Source organism: Falco punctatus (assembly GCF_963210335.1).
Source record: "Falco punctatus genome assembly, chromosome: 6".
Taxonomy (NCBI): domain Eukaryota; kingdom Metazoa; phylum Chordata; class Aves; order Falconiformes; family Falconidae; genus Falco; species Falco punctatus.
In genome coordinates, this window is record NC_137585.1 from 14,873,579 (window position 1) to 14,894,815 (window position 21,237).

The following is a 21,237-nucleotide window of genomic DNA, read 5'->3' on the forward strand; positions in this document are numbered from 1 at the left end:
GATTATGACATGGTCCTCAAAGCAGCATCCTCTTCTTACCCACAGTATCAGGTACCTCTGTAAAATCTCTCTCCCAGTACCAAAATCCTATCAGCCCCTTTCCGGATATGTCCCCCATCACTCCTAGTCTCTCCAGCTGCTTCCAGCTTCAACAATCTTACAGCAGTTTCATGCATACTGGTGACACCGTAGAGCAGAAGACCAATGTTAGCATTACAACCAAGCAGGAGCTGTGCAGTTCTCTCAGACCAGCTCCAAGATCAAGACTGTTCTCCCCCTTCCCCTGCCTTCTACCTACACCCTGGAGAGGAAAAATTAACAAGTAACTTTGTTCTAGGACCACGAGCTCTCATACTAGCCCTTGCAAAAGTTGGCCACAGCAAAGGGAACAGAGCCACGCAAACACATGAACCCCCTACGCTGCTCTGAAAGGCACCTTCTGGATGTGAATTATTTTCTCTCGCAGCAGATCAAGGTTGTATAACAACCCTGCTGCAACAACATCGAATAAAACAAGCAGAGACTGTGCAGCCCCATTAGTAAATTAGCCTTGCAAATAAACCACAAGAGGAAGGAAGTTCTTGGTGTTCTTTGCACAGCATGCAAAGTTGAAATCCCCAGTGAAATTATATCCCCCAGTAAGGGGCGAAACAAGAAAAGGGGCTGGGAAATGAGGTCAGTACCAAGGTCAATGTTTGGGATACCAGCAAGGAAAAGCCTGCAGCAAATCAAAGTAGGGGGCAGGGGGTGGGTGGAGGGGTGGGGGGTGCAGGAAGAAACCATCACGCTTATTTTAGCCCTTCTAATGGAGTTATAACACACTCCTTGTGTGTCAAATAATTTTGTTTCATTATTCAGATCAGTACCCTAAACATTTAGGGCAACTTTTATTAAAATTAGTCGAAAGCCTAATTCACTTAAATGGGAATATCATCAAGGCTTTAATTTGCTTGGAAGCGGTTACATCTTTATTATTGACAATTTAAGCTCATGGAAACCATTCTCCGCCTCTCTGAAGTTGCTCTGATTGTTTTTGCTTTCTTACAGCTGCTCACTCCAGAGGCACCAAATAGCAACCCAGCAGCTTTTTATAAATGTTTTCTAATTATTATTGTTACCCACAAATGTGTTTCCCATTTCAGTGTATAAATAGAAAACTGATTATTTACAGCACTTGTTCCTGCTGAGCACTAGTTTATCTGTTAGAGAGGTGAGACAAATAACTGGGCTATAATTTGTAATAATAAAACCTACGCATAATTTTTCTTTTTCTAGGAAAAAAAGGTATAGTTTCTGCACTTCTACCATTTCCTACAGGATTACTGTTTCTGTTGAAGGAAAGGTTCCATTCCCAGCACAATGGAAGAAGTCCTCAAGATAAATGATATTCTAAAATAGAGTGGGATGTTCACTGAGTCACATGCAAAGGACTTTCTGTTTTTGCAACACTGGGGAAAGCTGGGATGAATATTTTCATAGCATTCCACAATGTAGGACATAGAGTTCTGTTTACTAGACCTAAGGTGATAGAAAATAATAGGGACATTTCTTCAACTAATGTAAATCAGACGAGCTCAGAGGTCAATGAAATTACACCTCTATCCTCTCTTTGTGGATTCTGCCACGTAATCTGCATTTTTCTTGCCATGTTCAGGATGGTGTGATGAGCTGTGCTTTATGATGGACAGTGCAAACTGACATTGGAGATTAGGCACTACTACAGGCAATTTGAAATGAAAAATCTCTTTCTGCTAAAGAGATGAGCGTAACAGAGCATTTCAGTGCACAGTATAGTTTTCTGTAACCAATTCACAAACCTGAATCGTATTGCAGCAACACGTCAGATTCAAGAGGGATCTATTCTGGCAAACACAGCAGCCGGGAAGAATGAGTATTCCTCACTATAGGATATATGATTAGTTACTACAACATGTTGTATATTCGATGACTCCTTTCTAGACAGTGGACAGTTATCATGAAAGGCCTTTATACATTGTTCTGAAGTGTCATTAAGTATTCTTCGCTGATAATCTTTCTCTCTTTGCTTTCCTTCTCCTTTTCATTTTTTCCCCTGCTGAGACATGCTGAGATTTGGTTTAGAATGCATTCTTCCTCCCTGGTCACGCATGCACAGCATGCACAAGCGGAAAGATTATGACCAAAAGGAAAGCACGCTGAAATATTTACGATAGCAATTCAACAAGCAAAAGGTGTACAGTTGTGGCAGTTCTGTCCATTTTCTCTGCCCCCTCTCCCCATCCATGGCAACAGATTGAAAAACAACACACTTCCTTGTCTTACCACAAAAGATATTTAATTTTAGATTTTAAAACCAATTGGAGAAAACAGAACAATGTCAATTGCTAGTCAAGGTCAGCTCTGTGCTGGAGCTCAGCTGTAACCTTCCTTGATTACAGAGGCAATCGGGTGCAGCAACAGGGGTTTACAGGAGCTTGCTGAACATACAACAGAGGGACAATGATGCCACTTGGCCCATATAGTCAATTATTAATTCCTTTAAAGTGATACAAACTTATGAAGCTTCATTCATGCATTTTAACTGTATTTATCTGATCAACATAAGCAGAGAGTCCCTCAAATTTTTCCTTGCCATTGTAAACACAAAATGACTGATGACTTTTAGAACAAACCTCCTATTTTCCACCCTGACATGCAGTGCAAACTAGTGAGGATATATTCTGAATACCTAATTCCTGCTACTCTACGTTTTGTGTATGAAGGCAGCATTGCTGAAAGAACAGGAATATGGACTTGCTATATCAACACAATACAAGAACATTCTTTGAAATGTCTGAATTTACCAAAGCTCTAGCTACTGGTGAGTAACTGAAATTCATTATAGTACTGTGGTAATCTGCTCTGCAAGGCTCTGACCACTACAAGCCGGGACATTTTACCTGAGAAGTATCACTGTACGCTTGCCCTGTTCTAACACTGCTCCCTGCTACCATCTGCCGTTGCCCTCAGTTGGAGGCATGACAAACCTTGCAATGAGCTCCTTATGGTTGTTATTCTCCTCACTCTATCTGCACAGAAGCAGCTTGAATTAGCAAATTAGAGAAGGACATAATAAACACCAAACGTGCAAACTATCCCACCCACTCTGTGCTACACATTCTTAAGTACCTGTCAAATCTGAGAATGGATTCCTATTACATTATAACTGAAAAATTCAGCGTGGACAAAACCTCCTCAGGAGCACCGTTGTCTAATATCCCCCTGAAGATGAACTTTAGTTCAGTTGTGTTATTTCATGTTTTCAAAAAAAATCACATAGTTTTTAACATGAGTTTAAACCTTTAAGGGTGCAATTTGGCAACCAGAGAATCCAGGCTAGGGATCAGACATGCTATGGACTGTCATTCAACAAACTAGGCAAGTCCGCTCTACACATGTAGGCATAAAGAATTAAATAGGGAGACAGCCACTCCTTTTTGGTCACCCACACTTTGTTCTAAAGACATCCTATAAGCCAGCTTTGGACGATTTAACTGCTTTTACTAAGCTCATTTGTTATGTTTGCGTTAGCATCGTTTCAATGGAAACTTTAGGACAACTTGGTACTAGACTCAAGTTCTAACTGCAAAGATCAAATTACTGAGTCCTCACAGGAGCTCACAAGGAGGAAGGTTTTCCACTTCATACCTGTGCCTGACAAAGTACACACTTACATCCAGACAAGTAAATGTAAATAAAGCTGGATGGACACTTAAGATGAAGTCAGCTTGGTGTGTCTTCATTTTTTCCTGCCCACAAAGAGCTTAGGCTGACCCTGAGGGGTTAAAGAGATCAAATTCAGCCATTTAAAATTCAGATTTTGGATTGCATGGATGGAGGTAACATAAGAAAGAAAAGTTTTGAACTAACCTGATAATAAGCCCTTCAGTTCACTCATAAATTAAACTAAATTCAGTATAGATTACATTTCAAAGAATTATACTCCTAGCTCTCACAGATATTCCATGATTTTTAAATGCTCAGTTGCCTCATGTCAATTTGAAAATCCAACTCCACAAGGTTAAAAATGTCTTCGTGAGTTAACAGATTCCTCCAAGACAAGGCACTGGTCCCAGACACTCATTTATCAGTGTCTAGATAGAAACTTCCTTCATTTTCGTTTTGCTGTCCTAACAAAACAGGATTTTTCCACCCCCTGCCTGTTGGACAAAAGTGAGATATTTTTAATGAATGTTTAGTCACTTTTTGCTCTTCTAGTTTTTAATTATAGCTCTGGATAGCAAATGTATTAACCAGTATAAAGTGAAAAAAATTTAAATGAGGAAGTATTACCAGAGAGAGCATTGCCTGCAGTTTTTAGGGAGGCGCATGCAAAAGGGTATGGCTTTACCACCTTCCACAGCCAGAAGTCATCGACATACCATTATCAAATCTTAGCAAAATTAGGCCAACTATGAGGGCTTTGGATAAATCTCATTCACCAACATTTTACTGGCTGAATAAAACTCACCATCCCAGAAGTACTGAATCCAATGAAACCACAGGCCTATGGGCCTTATAATTTCTTTTCTTAAACTAAAGAAAAAGACTCCACAGAGAAACAGTCCTTTAACTGCAGCAGCTTTATCACAGCAGCAGCCCTGACAGTACAATTTTTACTGCCTGTAATGAAATACACAGCGCACATATCCCCATAAGGCTATACAAAATAAAATCAGAGTCCCCCTGTAGGTCTCTCCAGAAAAAGGGAAAAGCCTCGCCCAGAAGACGACTCCAAACCTCCCTCTTTGCTAGACAAGCGGGAGGTCACTGTCATTTTGCCATTAGAGTCTACAGAGACCATAAAAAGAGAGGGAATTAGCAAACCCGATTCATTCATCAAGATGAAAGTTGATACTTCTTCTGGTGCACATTTTATAAGCTCCCAACTCCTATCACTCCCCTTCCTCTGTCAACTTTAACTTTCTTCAGTCTAAGTTAGCTCTTTTACTTCTCATTTAGAAGTTGTAGGGGGCTTGTTTATTTGTAATTTTTAAGTGGCGACACCACACCATCTTTTCTGAAAGAGGGAATCTGGACACAGGTGGGCAAACAGAGGGAATAAATGTCCCCATGTACACCCATTTTGGACACCTGAGCTGTGAACTACACCCACACATGAAGGGCATCTTATCCGTCAGCGCTTCCAGCACTGGAACTCTGTGTCAAAAATAATAGTAATGCCTCACTCTGTGTTTCTCCACTCACAGATCTTCCACAGAAAAGCTCCTTATGGAATAGCCACCCTGTTTATATTTAGGGAAAGCTAAGGCATGCAGCAAGGACATGATTTGCTGATGGTAACACAGCCGAAAAACAGTAGAACCAGGAAGGGTGGCCACCACATCCTCACCACACGCAGCCCAGCAAAAGACACTGTTTACTGTTCAGGCAGTCAGAGAAATAAAATACGCCTATCAGATGGTAAGAGTGGCACACAATGTGCTGTCTGATCGCAGAAGCCTGCAAGAAGTTCCATAGAGCTGCCTGAGCAGCCAGGATGGGCTGGAGGCAAGTGAACAGAGTGTGCCCTGATGCCTGCTAACAGACCTGGGTTTACTACTGCAGCACCAGCATAAACCATTGCCCTCCTTAATGACCCAGTGGAGCCGACCTAAAAGGTATCCTCTGAATTAGGGAAGTGAGTTAACCATGTTTCAAGAGCTAGGTTGAACTCTAAAGAGGTATCATAAAAGTTAATGTCATAGTAGCTCTTACACAATAGATATTGATTGTACTAATTTCAGGCCTTCCAGAGAGGACTAATGCTTTAACATTTAACCAGGGGAAAATTAGATTTTATATCTCATTTACAGCTGAATCATTAGAACCAGAAAAGTAGACTAGGAGTGGGAGGATTTGACAAATGTCCACGTATCAGACAGCCTAAATTGCCTTTGCTGAATCTGAACAATATTCTTCAGCTGTTTTTGAGAAGGATGCCATAGAAAGATGACAGAAATGACTGTGGGTAGGAAGCTAGAAAGTTTTGTGGGGTTTTTTGTTGTTTTTTTTACCAAAATTGAATTGTGCAAGTACTAATGCCATCCCATTCCTTGTGTAAAGTAAATCATTTTTCATACCACATACAGTGCTGTAATCTATGTAAACAGCTGTCAGGGCATTTCTGGAAGAGAGTGATTTTGTTCATTTCATAAAACTCTTATCAGAACAATATGTGAGCAACAAAAACCCCAATATATAAAGGCTCAAGCATCCATTTTAGCTTTATGCAGCCATTTTGGAGCCTGAAGGTTTGTTTTGGGTTTTGCTATCCACCATCTAAATATCTACAAAACACTTTCATACTGTCAGCAAGCACCAGCAACAGATTAGCTCAGGGCTCTGTCATATATGGGCAAATTCTTGTCCACTGGGAGAAAATTTGTGCAGCCATACTAGCACTAACTACCACAAAAACACTGGAAACACGAAGACCAGGCAGGTCACTGGGATTATGAGAACTGTCCTGAATTCATAAAACCTACTGTCTAGCCTTGCAGTTCTGTGGCTTTCAAAGAGAATGAGAAACTAAACATATAATAAAATATCTGCAGACATTCTGTTTGGTGAATCTGTGCATTACAGAAGGCTGCAGGGTATAGAAAACTCGTATTTTAGAAATCACATGGCTTACTATTGCAGGCTGACTCCAAATTGCTGAGTAGGTAGAGGTGGCCGTGGTGGAGGAACCTTAACCACAGATGGCAGTTTTCCCTTCTGTTTCCCCCGAAGATTTTCATCATGTCTGCAAAAATCAAGAAATCATTGATTTTCTGTGCAGCACAGCTGACAGACTATATATATATACATATATATGAACAGCTACCGGTATTGCTCATGATGCCAGTCTCCTTACGACAGTGTATATACTGCAGGTCTTACAGAACTTGCATTTAATTTAAGCATTAGGGAAAATTTTACATAGTATTTGTTGGTAGAATACTTAAGCAAGACAGAAGAGCTCTTTTGCTTCAGCCAGTGGAGCACAGTAATAAATGTGTCCAAAAAATAGAAACACACTATAATTTAACAGCAAAATTCAAACCTATTTGCTACTCAAAATACAACTCCCCTTTCTTTGGCAACCATGCAATCCAATTTATAACCTTAGAGCTGTAAGGTATTTTCTGTTACTCCATATTTACACAAAAGATGTGTAAAAACCCACCAGGCATCAATAACAGTCATAATCAAAGCTTCCAGTTACTTTCATTCAGCAGTGACATAAAATCACTTCCTGTCAGTACATCAAAGCATTTCCATGTAAAGCGCTGTGTTGAAAAGACTGTTATTGATACTAACACTGGCACTTGACAATTCCAGCCCTACGCATTTCTTTTCCTTTTCCTCTCCTGCCCTCTCCAATACTCCTCCCTAACACATACACACACAAACCCCATATAAAAGTAATGGATCCACTAACAAAAGACATATCCATAAAGTTTAAAATCAATTGACACTTTGCTTAGCAAAAGGAAGTTACTTAATCTGTTACAATATGCAAGCAAAGACATCAGAATTACAATTTTATCCATGAACATCACATGATACTCATAAGCAGTAATGACATTCAGACTGGTTTTGCTAACACTCACATGAAGCTGCAATTATACTAAGACAATGCTCCACAGCTGAGATGGAGATGTTCCACATCTGCAGAAAACTATAGAGAACACTATAAACACCTGATACACTTCAGCATGTCTTTGATGACAATGTGGTTTTCAGAATTAAACCCAACCATGCACAAACAGGTGAATTAGACTTTTAATCATTGAAGAAATAGGATTAGATTCTGCTTGGAAGACAGTGAACAGGATGAAACTCTACCTGAGAAAAGGTGAGAACATATTTTAAACTTGCCACGTACCGGATGACTTCTTGAGGGATATTTAGCTGGTCATACTTGAGATGCTCTCTCAGGTCACTTAAATAGTTCAAGTAGGTGATTTTTTTCCCAAACTTATGGCTGAAAAATATAATCACAAAAATACAAAAATCAGCATGGGAGGAACATTTATGAAGGGTTTTGTTTCTATTACAAAAATGCAAGTACTGATGCAACTCAAAATTAGACTGTAATTGAAGCAGCAGGAGACATAAGATGTATTTCATTTCATATGATCAAACATATACAGTGCATGCCTGAGAGTCTGATTTGAATAAAAATAACTGACTTCCATCTGAATGTTTTGTGATTTACATAGATATGAAAAACACTGCTTTAAGAGCCACCGAAAAACAGGTTTCACACAGCATTAGAAAGCTCAGTAAAAGAACTGTTAGCTTTGGAGAAAACATTACATAGTCAACAGAACGACATTTGTGTTACTTAGGTATTCCCCCCTGCCAAAAGACAAAATAATGGGGCTGCAGGCACAAACTATCAAGTAGTAAGCAACAGGCAAGATTTTCAAAGCATAGATAGTGTATATCCTTGAAGTGTTGGGCCATCAGCTTTATCTGTTTTGAAAAGGGCTGGGTAGCTTCTAGGAAACATCCTAAAAATAAAATTTTTCTGTGAGTTGTACAAAACAGGCTTCCAAATTTGAAGCACTAAGTATCACTAGTTAGGTCTGGAGTTTCAGCCAGAACACACTACTTTACAGGCCAAGATGTTCAAACAAGGTTCAGCGACACATTCATACACATGGCCTGAAATAATTTCATAGTTTTCCACAATGCAAAATATCTGTCCTGTAATGAAGTGCCAAGCAAAAAAATAGCTGATTATGATAAAAAGTCTTCTTTGCTGCAGCTTAATTCGATAGTAAAATTGGAGAAAAAGTCTCTCACGTCAATGAATTTATCCCCGGATTGTCAAATCTACATACACACACTCCCTCTAGTGGGAGATGGTACAAATGTAAGTCTCTTCGGCAGTTTAGAAGCTTTTAATTGAAATGAGCAAAATTTCTCTAACAGGCAAGCGATTTTGGGACACTGACAGATACCAGTCTCTGTGTGTACAACTTCAGAGCTCTTCACTGTGCCTTTTATCTAAAACACCCGGTGATTTCAACATCTTACCTAAGCCATCTGTAACTAATCTCCTCTGGTAACACAGGACATGTTACAGAACAAACAATTTGTAACTAAGGTGTGGGCAATTAGGAATTATTGCTGTTCCTTAAAAATGCTACAACACCACCTAAACACATATTATTTTGAGAACAGGCAGGTGGTTTCTGTTAGCTCACACACAGAAATGTGCTCTTCTTATAGTTTTTTTACAGTTTGGAGAAAATAAATTTCACTTAACGCATTACCTTCCTGCTCATCTGTCTCTCTTGAGACTGGAAAGATCAGTCAACTTCTGGAGCTTAGAAAATTTCAAGGATTTAGATTTTTTAAAATATTCCCAAATACAAATATGCTAAAGTGCTTATTACTCTTGTTCTTCACTCTAATAATTCTGTCATTCATCCAGTTCTTGGCAAACATGTTCACGTAGTAGTACTTAGGCCATGTACTAACAGGTACCAAAAGTACTAACAAACATCTGGAAAATACATGCATGTTTCTTGATAATGAAGTTTATTTTACATCTGCTATTTTTATTAGAAGCACTATCTGCAAATGAGTCTGGGCTACAATTCAGCAAAGCTAGGAAAAAGAAAGTCCAGAGAATTTTTCTCCTTTCTTTTTGTGAACTTTGGTTTAATACTGACACTTAAAGAACAATCTGCTAAGATAGATTATTCTAAACTGGAAGGAAAAGGTACTGTGAACAAATTTTAAGTTGTACCATGCTAGAAAACTAACAATGTTAAGAAGTTTTAGTCTTCAACAAGAGTAGAATTTAGGCACTTTCACACTTCAGTTTTAAATTTGTATCCTTATGTCTTCCCTTACTTGCGTCAACCCAAAGCACAAATGCACATGAGCATTTGGCAATTAAACCATTTTAAGGAGTAAAGAGTTTTCCTCCTAGCTTCAGCTACTTCCTGCCTTCTGGCTTATGGACCTTTTCAGAGTTTACTCATACTTTCAATTATCTTGTCAGTCTTAGTGTACAAATAGTATAGTTTTGCTTCTGTTGCTTACATATTTTAATAACGGAGAGTGTTACTAAATTAGACTCAAAACAAATAATCCAGGTACACAGTGGTAAAAGTCAAGTACAAACAGAATAGCCAATCCTGATGAAAGCAGAGTGTTCAGAAGATCAGGATGATGATGCATCTAAGATGACAAGCCCTGTTAAATTTTCTATGCTAGATGTGAATGCTTAAGCTTATCAGGAACACCCATTTTCACGTTCAAAGGAAACAAGGAAATAATTGCCAGTGTACTATATGTTCCAAGAAGAAAACTATTCATCTTACACAGACATAATAAGATCCAGGGAAAACTGGTATTTGGAATAGATACCTGTAAACTTTTCTTTTGTAAGAATTAGCACCCAATTATTAATTTAAGTCAAATAGCACAGCTGTTCTCCAGCTGTGGCTCCACTAAGTGTATTAAAATGCACAGACTGAAAACCATCCATGTCCCAAAACTGCTTGCCTGGAGCTATTTCCAAGGAGCTCTCAGCTGCCTCTGAGAAAGAAGTTGGTTTCACCTGAGTGTTGTAATGTCCATTGAGTTTTTCTGCATTTACTGGTTATTTCTTTTTAATTAAAAAGTTCTCCATACCCATCGTACAGCACATCAGGAACAAAAGAAATCCATCCCCACTCCCCAGGCACCGCCAGCTACTGGACACCCCGCTTCTGTCACACTTTGCACCATTGCTTTATGTCCCAGATATCTCACTTTTATTATACAACCAGTTAAAATAAAGATCTATAGTTAGTCTTCTTGTTTCGAGAGCAACATATTCTGGAATTATTTTTAGCAGTAATTACTTTTTGTTTCCACATGCTTCTTACATGTTCTGATCTGTCTAGAAGTTAAACTTCGCCTTTCTAATTAATTAGTTTTCTACCAGTCAGAAATTGTATCAATTGCAAGTTACTGTAATGGACATTTTTAGTTGTTCCATTATGGCTTCTCAAGATAAGCTGTTTTCATCCTCCAGCCCTGAAGACATTCAGAATACAATCTGCAAAATGTGGGAACTACACTGAAAGAAGTTCAGGAGCAGAAACTAAGAAAGCCCAACCATCCTAGCACTTAGCAATACGTGCCCATTGTTGCCGGTTCCCTGTAGATAGCATCAATTTTTACCAAGCAAAGGAAAGGAACACACCAGTAAAACACATCCACCTTCACCATTATACTCTTCGTCTCAAATTCTTGTGGCCTCTTCAGGGCTTATCCATTAACTTCGAACACACAAGTAGTATCATTCCTATTCATCTCAGCACTTGAGATCAGACCAAAGGTTAACCATTCACTCTCTGCTTTACTGTACCACCTAGTAAGTCCAGACACGGACCCAGTTCTATTGTGTTAAGTGCTGTCAAGCCCGACAAAAAAATCATTCATAGCCCACAGAGTAACTATGTTTTAAAGTGATATTTACTTTAACATACCTGTAAAACTACTATGAATTGAGACTCCCTTTTCTTAGAAAGAAAAGAACTCTATCCTATTATTCATACCCAGGCTTAAGCTCACCTTACTCATTATTGTTCAAGACAGTTTAAATGGGTATTGTGCTGTTACCTGACATATTTTACCTCAAGCCTTTTTAAAAGTAACTTTATTAGAGAACAAACCATCCTTAAACTAAACAGGAAAATCTATTGAATAAACTGCCAAGTACCTTATAAGAGGTTTAAAGATATTCCACAGAATTTTTATGAAGTTGGTCGGATGTACAACATAGAGTGCTTTAAGGTTTTTCTTATACCTAGGAAAAGAAAATGAAATTGTTAGAAGGCTGTTGAATATCATAGACAGGAGAACTGAATAGCTACAACTGAATGGGAGGTATTACAGGAACATTATGCAGCATTCTTTTCAAATACATTGAAAAGACCTAATTCAGAAGAAACAGAATGTAAAATAAAAAAAAAAAATCTAAAAAATGGTCAGTTTTGACAATACAATAGCAGGCCAAGATAACACTATTATATTCCTAACCAATGTCTGCTGTGGCATAGATTTAATATCAGGGGGGCAGAAGGGAAATTATGCAGCTTGGAAAAAATATTGAGAAGAGAACAAAGAGTCTATAAAAAAATCTGTGATATAAAAAATTAGTTTCTTTCATGCCCCTTTATTTTCTGCTTACAAGAGTTTAATGTTGGAGAAAAATTTTGATTTTTCAGATGTAAAATTTGTATCTAATTTTTATTTCTACTACTATTTTTTCTTGTTTTGCTAGTAATTACTAAAGACGAAGCCAACTGCACACTGTTTTATACTGGACAGTCCTCTTTGTATCAAACAAAACCCATTCACCATTATAGCTTTGCTTGATTCCACAGTGTGGTATCGTGACACATAAACAATAGATTCTAGTAGGCTGAAAGTGAAAGGGAAACCAGGCTGCACAAAAGGACCCTGCTCTTATTTAACATTATTGCAAAATGGAATTGAGAAACACTCAAATTGTAATGAAATACTCTGCTTTTATATATAAATTGTTGATTATTACATTGCCACGTTTGCTTCCCAATAGGGAGCACCCCTCCCAAGTGTTCACCACTCACTGTTAGGAAACAATGATCACGGAAGAAAGTGATCATGAACTCCTAAGGAAAATCTTCTTGTAACAGGTTATAGTAAGAGGGGGAAAAGGGATCAATGCAGCAATTACATCAGTTTTTCCTTTGGGGTTTTAACTGGGCCCATGTATCTTTGAATAAAAAAGGCACTGTTTTCACTAAGTCACTATCATACACAGGCAAACAACTATCCCTGTACGACTGACACCACTGTGGATAAAACCCCAAAATCAACAATAAAAACTAACGGCAAAACACCTGAGTTGCTTTACTTAAGTTTCTATGTTAAGCTTGTTCTGTACCTTGAAGCAATGGGCATAAGCTTTTTTCCTTTTTTGCTTATGTAAACACATAAAAAAAAATAAGCCATTGCTTCTGTGGAAGTTTACGTACATCATAGTTTCCTAGATTACAATTAAATGCCCAAAACACTTTACTGAGACTTGTTCTAAACCTTCAAAGCAAAATTCTTCTGTCTTTCATGATGCTAGCTAATTACTATCATCCTTTGCACTCTCTTCCAGCCTTCCTTTTCTTTGACCTCAAAACACACACACAGAAGAAGTCTGGAAGGTGCTGTTGTGATTTTTGTCTCTGGCTAGTACAGCTGAACATACATGTTGGGCTGCGAATACTACTTTGAGCTTCTCAATGATAGAATGCTAAGTTTCAACTATGAATAAAATGATGGGTGTACGGTTTTGTCCAGCTGCCTGGGGTTCTCTGTTCCTCTTTGGCTCTCCTGCTCTCTGGGTCAGGGTGGGGGGAATGGAGAGAACAGATATTTTAGCATAACTGAGAAACACATTATGCACTTGTAAGCATGGCAAAAGGCAACAAAGAAGATACTGCCCTTGTACTGCTGCATCTACCCATACAGTGACTGCAAATCTGGCTTGGGATTCTCCCAGAAGGGAAATCGTATGATGCTTAATTTCCAGGAATTGTCAGTGCATTATAAAAACCATTATTGTAGTCCAAATCTCTCAAAGACAAAATATAAGAGATCCTTTCTCTTTGTCCTCCCTTACCCAGTCTCAGAAAGAACAGGTGCATTGTACTAATATTCAGAAACCTATAAGCAAAAATAACCTTTTTTGGTCTGTTGCTGAGTGGAGAGCAGCAACTCACAAAACCAGTTAGAGGCTTCAGGTGACAGTTTTCCACCCTATGCACAACCTCATCTTCTTGCTTAGTGGGTTTTAGAGTTTCAAGAGGTTACTGGGTGAGATTCAAAAGAACCTGAGCTCTGGAACTAGACTACCAAAAGGTGTTGTGTACATCTCAACTTGAATTTTCAAAGCAGGTTTAGGTTTTTCACTGGGACTGCTCCCAGCCTAGTCTAGAAATACCCAATAATCTTCTTCATGGCATCTTTTTTGAGATTCACTTCTTGTTCCAGCTCCCAAAATAGAAAAATCAGACACGTATGATCTACCCCCTGCAACACACACACACTCATTCTCAGGAAAGAGCTATATTTTTGCTTTCAGTCATGTTGCCCTCGAGGTCAACTTAAACAAGTAACAACTTGCAAACAAGTAAAAGAGTAACTGGATAGTCAATAGGAACTTTTTTCTGTTTTGTTGGTAAGTGTGCACTTTCAGAGAATAAACATCAGAACTTTAGTTTACGCTATTAAAATGCCATTTATCTAGGAGCTTTGGCCTCAGCTACACCCTAACCAACTAAAATGTGAAGTCATGAGCCATAGCCGTCGTTACTCCAAAGGTCAGGCATATATGAGCACAGCGGTCCCTTCAGGGCTTTACACATGACAACCAACAGAAGCTGCAAGCCCAGTGAGATACTAACTGTTAAAAACTCATCCTTCCTTTTTTGTACACAGCCTGGCCTTGGGATGATCAAAGGTTCAAACACAACTGTGAGATAATAGAGAATGACGGTCAGTAAGATGTCATAGGTAACTTGTTGATACAGTGCACAGAAAAGGCAAAGGCTCTTGGTTTTATTTATTTTATTTTATTTACTATTGGTCTTCTGGTACCTTTGAATAACCACTGCAGCACCCAGGCCATTCCTCAGTATTGCACAGAAGTCACTTGGCAAGAGAGCCAGCAGCATTGATATCATTGTAAGAATTTGCCATGGCAAAATGAACTCGTTAGCTGTGGGTGGGTCAGGAAAGATCCATTTCCTTCATGGAAGTTAGTCACAGACATTACACAACCAAAAGAGTAAAGCAAGTATTTTGGAGACATACTTCCTGTCAAATTCTTTGTAGGCTGTTTGTAACCATTTCAGGGATGGTTTATTCAGACTCTTCAGGCCATAATGAAAGTAGACAACTGTATAGTCATTCTCTACATACTGGTCCAGAGTATACTTTAAGTACCTGAGGAGAAAGATAACATCTCAGTTTTAAGACAGTTTACTGAATGAGATTTTTAAAGTAGTCAACTCAGAAAGAAAACATGCTGGTTTTGCACAGAACGCTACTGACTGCAAATTCACGTTTGCTTCAATGTACTTATCTAACAAGTTACTTCCTCCAGTAGCAGTGTTGCCAGTAATTCCACATCACTGCAAAGCCTGATATTTAAAAGAACATTTAGTTACAAAAACCATGGTGCTCAGGAATCACTATAAAATGAAGACAATATGGGACTTCATTTCCCAAGAAATATTTAAAAAGATGTATTTTAATGGACAGCAATTTTTATTCTGCTTTCTTCTGGTCTTTGTAAATTATTTCCTTTTAGCCAGGCAAAAAAATATCATTTTGAGTTTTCAAAATAGTATAAAATAAATCTTGGGTTTTCCTCTCAATTGAAAACTTTCTCAAGTTTTGAAAAATCCATTACCCCTCGTTACTGCCACTTACAACTTGTTACTGTAAACTGTTTTCTTGACTGTATTTGCCTTTCCCCTGTTTGTACTGTGGGCACTGCATTCATAGATCACTTCCCCTAAAACTAATTTAAAGAACTACACTATTTATCCAATCTTGAAATAATACTTCATATTTTATAAACAGATTTCTGTGTGTTCATTCTTTTATGGTATAGTTTAAGATGCTTTCCTCTTTGCTTTCTCTTACAATTGAGAACACTGCATGGCCTATTACACAGCTCAATGATTCAAATAACGCAATGATGAAGCAGTTACAATCTGGCCTCATGTCTTGCTGTGTCAGATTTCAACTTTCTCATGTCATCTCAATGTTATCTTATTATTCTGCAACAGAGACCCAGCTATTGCTCTTAATTGTATAGAAACCATTTTCATTCAATAAAATAAGATAGCTCCATGTGCCATTTATTAGGCTGTGGCTTTCTGCAAGTATCAACACCACTGGCTATCCACCTTTGCATGGAAAAGCCCATAACTTCACTCTTATGCTGTAGTCACACAATCTCATTTATCTGCTTATTCCCTCAGCATACTGTAAATCTTAGACTCCAAATAGCCAGGGACAAGGACTGCCATTGCAATTAATATGATGCTGTTTTGATTCCTGACTTAAGTATTAATGGTATTTTAATGGAAGTAGTAGTAGTAGTAACAGTCATTCTCTTTTTTTAAAAGAGTTTGAAATTAAAACATATCTAAACAGATACTCTTACATAGAGTGCCTCGTGTTTTATTTTGCAGCATGTAAATTCCATCGTATTCAGAAAGCCCGCACTTCTCAAAATAATTAAGAGAGTTTTGTGGGCATAAAATAACCAGTACTTTTTGTACTTTTTGTAATTTTTTGTACAATTACCTGTTCCAAGGCTGTAACAGAATTGCAGGGACATTACAAAAGCTCTACCAAATCAATTAAGTGATTTCATCACAAAATACCTACCAGTCTGAGCCTACTCTTCAGCTTTTCCTCAGAATTTAACATCTGAGTCTAATTACTTAAAAGCAGATCATTTGAGAGCTATATCGCCAGCTTCACATTCAGACACCTGCCTTCAGTTCTCTCACAGACTAGACTAGGCATAGCGTAGGCTTTCCAAGTGAATTTGATGCAGGCTCAGATACAGTAAAACGTGTCAGTGTTCAAGTCCAGAAGAGTCTAAGGGCTGGAAATCCTAGTTTCATCAAGGTGTCTCCTCACAGAACTGAGGAAAGTTTCTTAGATCTCGTAGCAACATGGCTTGTCGCACTCCCTTCTTTGGCATTTCCTATTGATCACTGCAGGTAGCTCCTTCAGGTGAGGAGCTGACTGGCGTGGCTCTTCCTCCTAAGCACCAATACTCCCTTTAGCTACACTGGAAGCTTTGGCTTAAGGCTTGGGAATACCCTAGCTGTGAAGAGCATAAAAATGAAGCAGCACGGTCTCAAACACATTTCTTAACTAACCTGTCTTTTAATCCCTCTCTGTTTCTGAAAAGTTGAGGTAACCATGCTTCTGTCCTTTCTAATGGTGTTGGATACCGATGGCTGAAAGGTGCTCAAACATTTTGGCAATGCAGGCTGCACAAGAACTCCAAATAGGTTTAAAATGCCTAATAAGGACAGGAGACTCACGGCAGAACAGATCTTGTAGTGACAAACTACATGGCAAAAGCATGTCCTGGTACCTTGCTACAGCAAGTTTATAAGGAAGAATGGGATTTTACACATTTACAACCCCTTTTAACACAAAAGCCTAAACATTATGAAGTGAGATATCTAAAAAAAATGCTAAACAACATACAGTATGTAATGCAGATCTTTTTATAAAAAAGGAAAACCACTAAGATGTAAATGACTAAACAACACTCTTGCCGAGTCATTTAGGAGATAAAGTACAGCAAATTAAGGTAAACTCTGTTATTAATAAAAACATATGTAAGGAGCACTAAAATACTAGAATTTCTCTTTCATTGGTCCTCATCATAACTTCATCTTTTAAAATATAATCAGAATTCATCAATAAAAATCAAGACAACAAGTTAATTTCAGTACATAGCAAATTGCTTCTAGTCAAGATTCCAAGTGAAGTAACTCTGGCAGTTTCATTCACATATCATTCATTTAATATTAACGCTAGTAGGTCCTACTTCTATTCCCTGAAAGCTCATTCAACTGGAAACAAGCTAATAGAAGTTCACATATAAAACGTAAAGTAGTCCACGCAGGAGACTGAGAGAAACTTACTCGAGCAATCTGGTATGATTGAGCTGATGCGAGGGGGGCATACGGCAGCAACTGAAGGTGATCACCTTCCTTCCAGAATTGTCATCACCTATTGAAAAGAACAGTTAGTAAAGACAACACTCGTTTCTTTATGCAACGGGACCTCAGTGATCTGAAAGAATGGCTTACATCTTCTGATATTTCGGGCTACCTCTATCTCCCACCATTACTCAAAACATATTGCAAAAACTCTACTGTCAAATCACGTTGCCTACAGGAACCAATGTGGCCACCGCTGCACTGAAATGAAGTGGTTGCTGGCAAATGATGGAGCTAAGCTGAGAAAGTCATATTTGGGGAGGGGTGCGTGGTACTTGGTTCCTGACAGGGAACACAAGTCCTCCTGCAGCATTCAGTCATGGAAGAACACAGGCCTGCTTTCCCTAGTAGTCCTGAGTGAGCTGTTACCAAACTCTTCATGCTTGCTTTCTGGAACTGATCAGAATACTGCTCTACCTGCAGTCAGTTTGGGCATATGTTTTGTCATGCATCTAAGTTAGATATTTTTTTTAAACAACTTAAGCTTTCTTAGATACTCTCTTCCAGAAGCACATTCAGATCACATTTAAAACACAACAAGCAAGGCACACACGTATGCTTTTCATAACCTGCAGATCCCTAAGTGTCCATCCCTTAGTTCCTCTGACAAAGCATATATTGCTACACTCAAGCTCATTTACTCTTTGACTCGTGACAGCTTCACCCACACTGTCTGTGTAGACAATGTTGGTATTCATGCCATGGCCACCCCACGCCCAAGTTCTACTATCTGGAGAGAGAGGCACAGAGGTTAAGTCACGCTCGTACTAAAGGTGACCTGGCACTGAAGACTGTGAGGTGTTAAGATTTTTAACATACATCTACATGAAAGACACCATTCCTTTTAAAGCAATGCAGAAACACGCCAGAAAATGTTTAGATTGGATTAATATTTGAAACATTCTTCTAATTTCAATGTTCAAACTAAATTATATTTAATATTTCTATTGCCACTCAAACATCAAAGTTTGGCTTTGATATGAGTAGGAGCACAACAGAGTTACGAACTGGGCTTTTTTTAGATATCATAATTCTGTTGTTCCCCTTTCACCCCTAATTAAGTAGTTGCAATGAATAAACAAATAAGAAAAAGTAGTAAGGTGGAGGAAGTTAAATCTGTAATGAAGTCACTTAATGAATAAATAAAATCACATGAGCACTTCTATGAAAACCAGGTAGAACACTTTCAGACTACTTCTTAAGCTGTACTAATCTGTATTACTGATGTTGGTTCAAATTACTTGATCTGAACAAACAGAACACTTCCCAGCTTTGAAAACACACATTTGCCATGAAAATCCACCACTAATATTAATATGCTTCCCCTCATTCAACTCAGGAAGAGGTGGCTGTCCTCATCTGACAGATTCCATACTAAGGAAAAAAATAAATAAAATAAAATTCCTGCATTTGCTTTGTCCAGTTCCTACTTAGTTGCGCTCAACAGAGGTCATGATGGGACAGCATCTATTCAAACCCATTCCATTTTAGGTGCCGAATGAGAAAAGGGAGGGAAGAGGCAAGATTAACATTTAATTACTTTTCACATACGAACATGGACTGGGAAACAACTGCATTATCAATTCCAAGCCTGTGTTATCACCAGGAACTGCACCACATAATCCTTCCATTGATTTGTTGAGCTCTATCTTAAAAACCAGTTAGGTTTTTCTGTTTCTTGCTCCTCACGCTCACTACTTTGACAGCTAGCAACCTGCTTTCTCAATTCCAGTCTAAAAGTCATAGCAAATTTGTACAAATTTGTTTGTGACAATGAAATCACTCAGCTGAAGCAGCACTGCTTCTTCAGTACTACTAACCATCCCGAAGGACCCTCTAGACAATAATCATATCCCCTCCCAGCCTGCATTTTACTGCTTGTAAACAAGTTAGATCTTCTCTCTCATCCCTGACCTAGCTATTCTCTACCCTGCTCCAACCTGATCCTAAACACAGGTGACAAGAGTTAGGTAACAAATAGCAGATGAAAATCACACACAGGACTTGAGATTATTAGGAAATCTTTTAAACTTCATTGCCTTTAATGAAAACCAAGATTAAGTATTAATTTAGTTTAACAGCTACAGCTGGATTATCTCTGATGGCCACACCATTCTTATTTCACAGAAGATCATTTCTCTTTTTTTATTTATCCAACCAAAGAACCTTTTGGTATTTGCTTTAACACCCTTAAAGATCTAACTCAGCTTGAATATTGGAAATTATCACTTCAGTCCTATACTTTTGACATCCAAAACATGGCTTTCTCTGCTGGCTGGTTCTTCCTGTTCCTTTTTTGGATGACTGCTTATTTTTATTATCTTTCTCAAAGGTGTTTTTTCACCCAAGACCTGGTGTACCTTCCCACATTAAAAATAAATTCTGACTCCTGGGTTAAATAAGGTGCTTGAGCACCACTAAAGGAAGAATATGCACAACACCACAATTATATGTACTCAGATATGACTGCATATTGTTCTTAAACAGACCATAATTTATTTCCTGAACTTATTTTTAGGTGCCTTGTTTGATATTCTCAGAGTACTTATAAAGGCATTATAATGTGACATGGATTAATATCAATGATATACTAAAATTAAATTAAAACATTAATAAAAGATTGTTTTCTAAATCATGACTTGTTTGTGAAAAAATTGCTGTGTTACAGTCCACTGTAGAGTATTTTATTTGTTAGAGATAATCACTTTCATGACCAAAATATATCTAAGAAAGGTTTCCAGTTAAATTACTAAATGAGTCACTAATTGCCACTGTTGGTCACATCTGACTGCTTGAATTAAAAGCCAGAAAAAAATAACCAGCTTTATGAAAGACTGCAAACAGATACACTTAAAACATAAACAAACATAAGTGCCCACTTTCAATAGTGGGAAAACTGAGGCAGAGAAACTTTCTCAAAATTGCCAGCCGAGCAGAGCACCTCGTTCTCCCACCCCGCAGCGCCACACAGGCAACAAGAGCAAACCGCAAAGGTGACCGAGAACCTCAACTCCATTAAAAACTAAATAAAGCAGTGCCAGCTTCCCAGTAGTGACGACAGCTAAAGGAAGGAGGAGGCCGTTCCTTCTTCATTGGCATCAATAATGTTTTGAACATCAAATTTTAACAGGACACATGAAGTGCTGATCAAACCAGAGGCAGGACTCCCTTACCTTCCTTGAGAAGGGCTGTGCGTGAGCACCCTGGAAAGGCCCGTCATATTTGCTTCCCAGTCCAACACGGTTTGAATCCCATGACCTTGAGGACAGACTTTTTACCCAAACACGTGAAAGTGCAGTTGGAAGGGTAAAGTAGAGAGTGGCAGTTACCTGCACATTCAAAGGACAGTGTAACTGGAAGTATGCTGATTTAAAATCAGCACAGAATATATCTGAGCCCCACAAAACCCTTATTTCCC

General features: G+C 38.4%; 1 protein-coding gene across 3 annotated transcripts in view; it reads right to left on the reverse strand.

The window, feature by feature from the left end:
• LOC308065162 (rho GTPase-activating protein 8-like) overlaps positions 1–21,237 on the reverse strand; it is a 128,543-nt gene that overhangs the window by 34,770 nt on the left and 72,536 nt on the right. For all 3 annotated transcript variants that reach the window (XM_080390805.1, XM_080390806.1, XM_080390804.1), the window contains 5 exons: positions 17,742–17,829; positions 14,869–15,000; positions 11,738–11,824; positions 7,892–7,990; positions 6,656–6,766 (listed from right to left, as the gene is read on the reverse strand). In XM_080390805.1, coding sequence (XP_080246931.1) covers positions 6,656–6,766; positions 7,892–7,990; positions 11,738–11,824; positions 14,869–15,000; positions 17,742–17,829 — 517 coding nt within the window. The remainder of the gene's footprint in view (positions 1–6,655; positions 6,767–7,891; positions 7,991–11,737; positions 11,825–14,868; positions 15,001–17,741; positions 17,830–21,237) is intronic.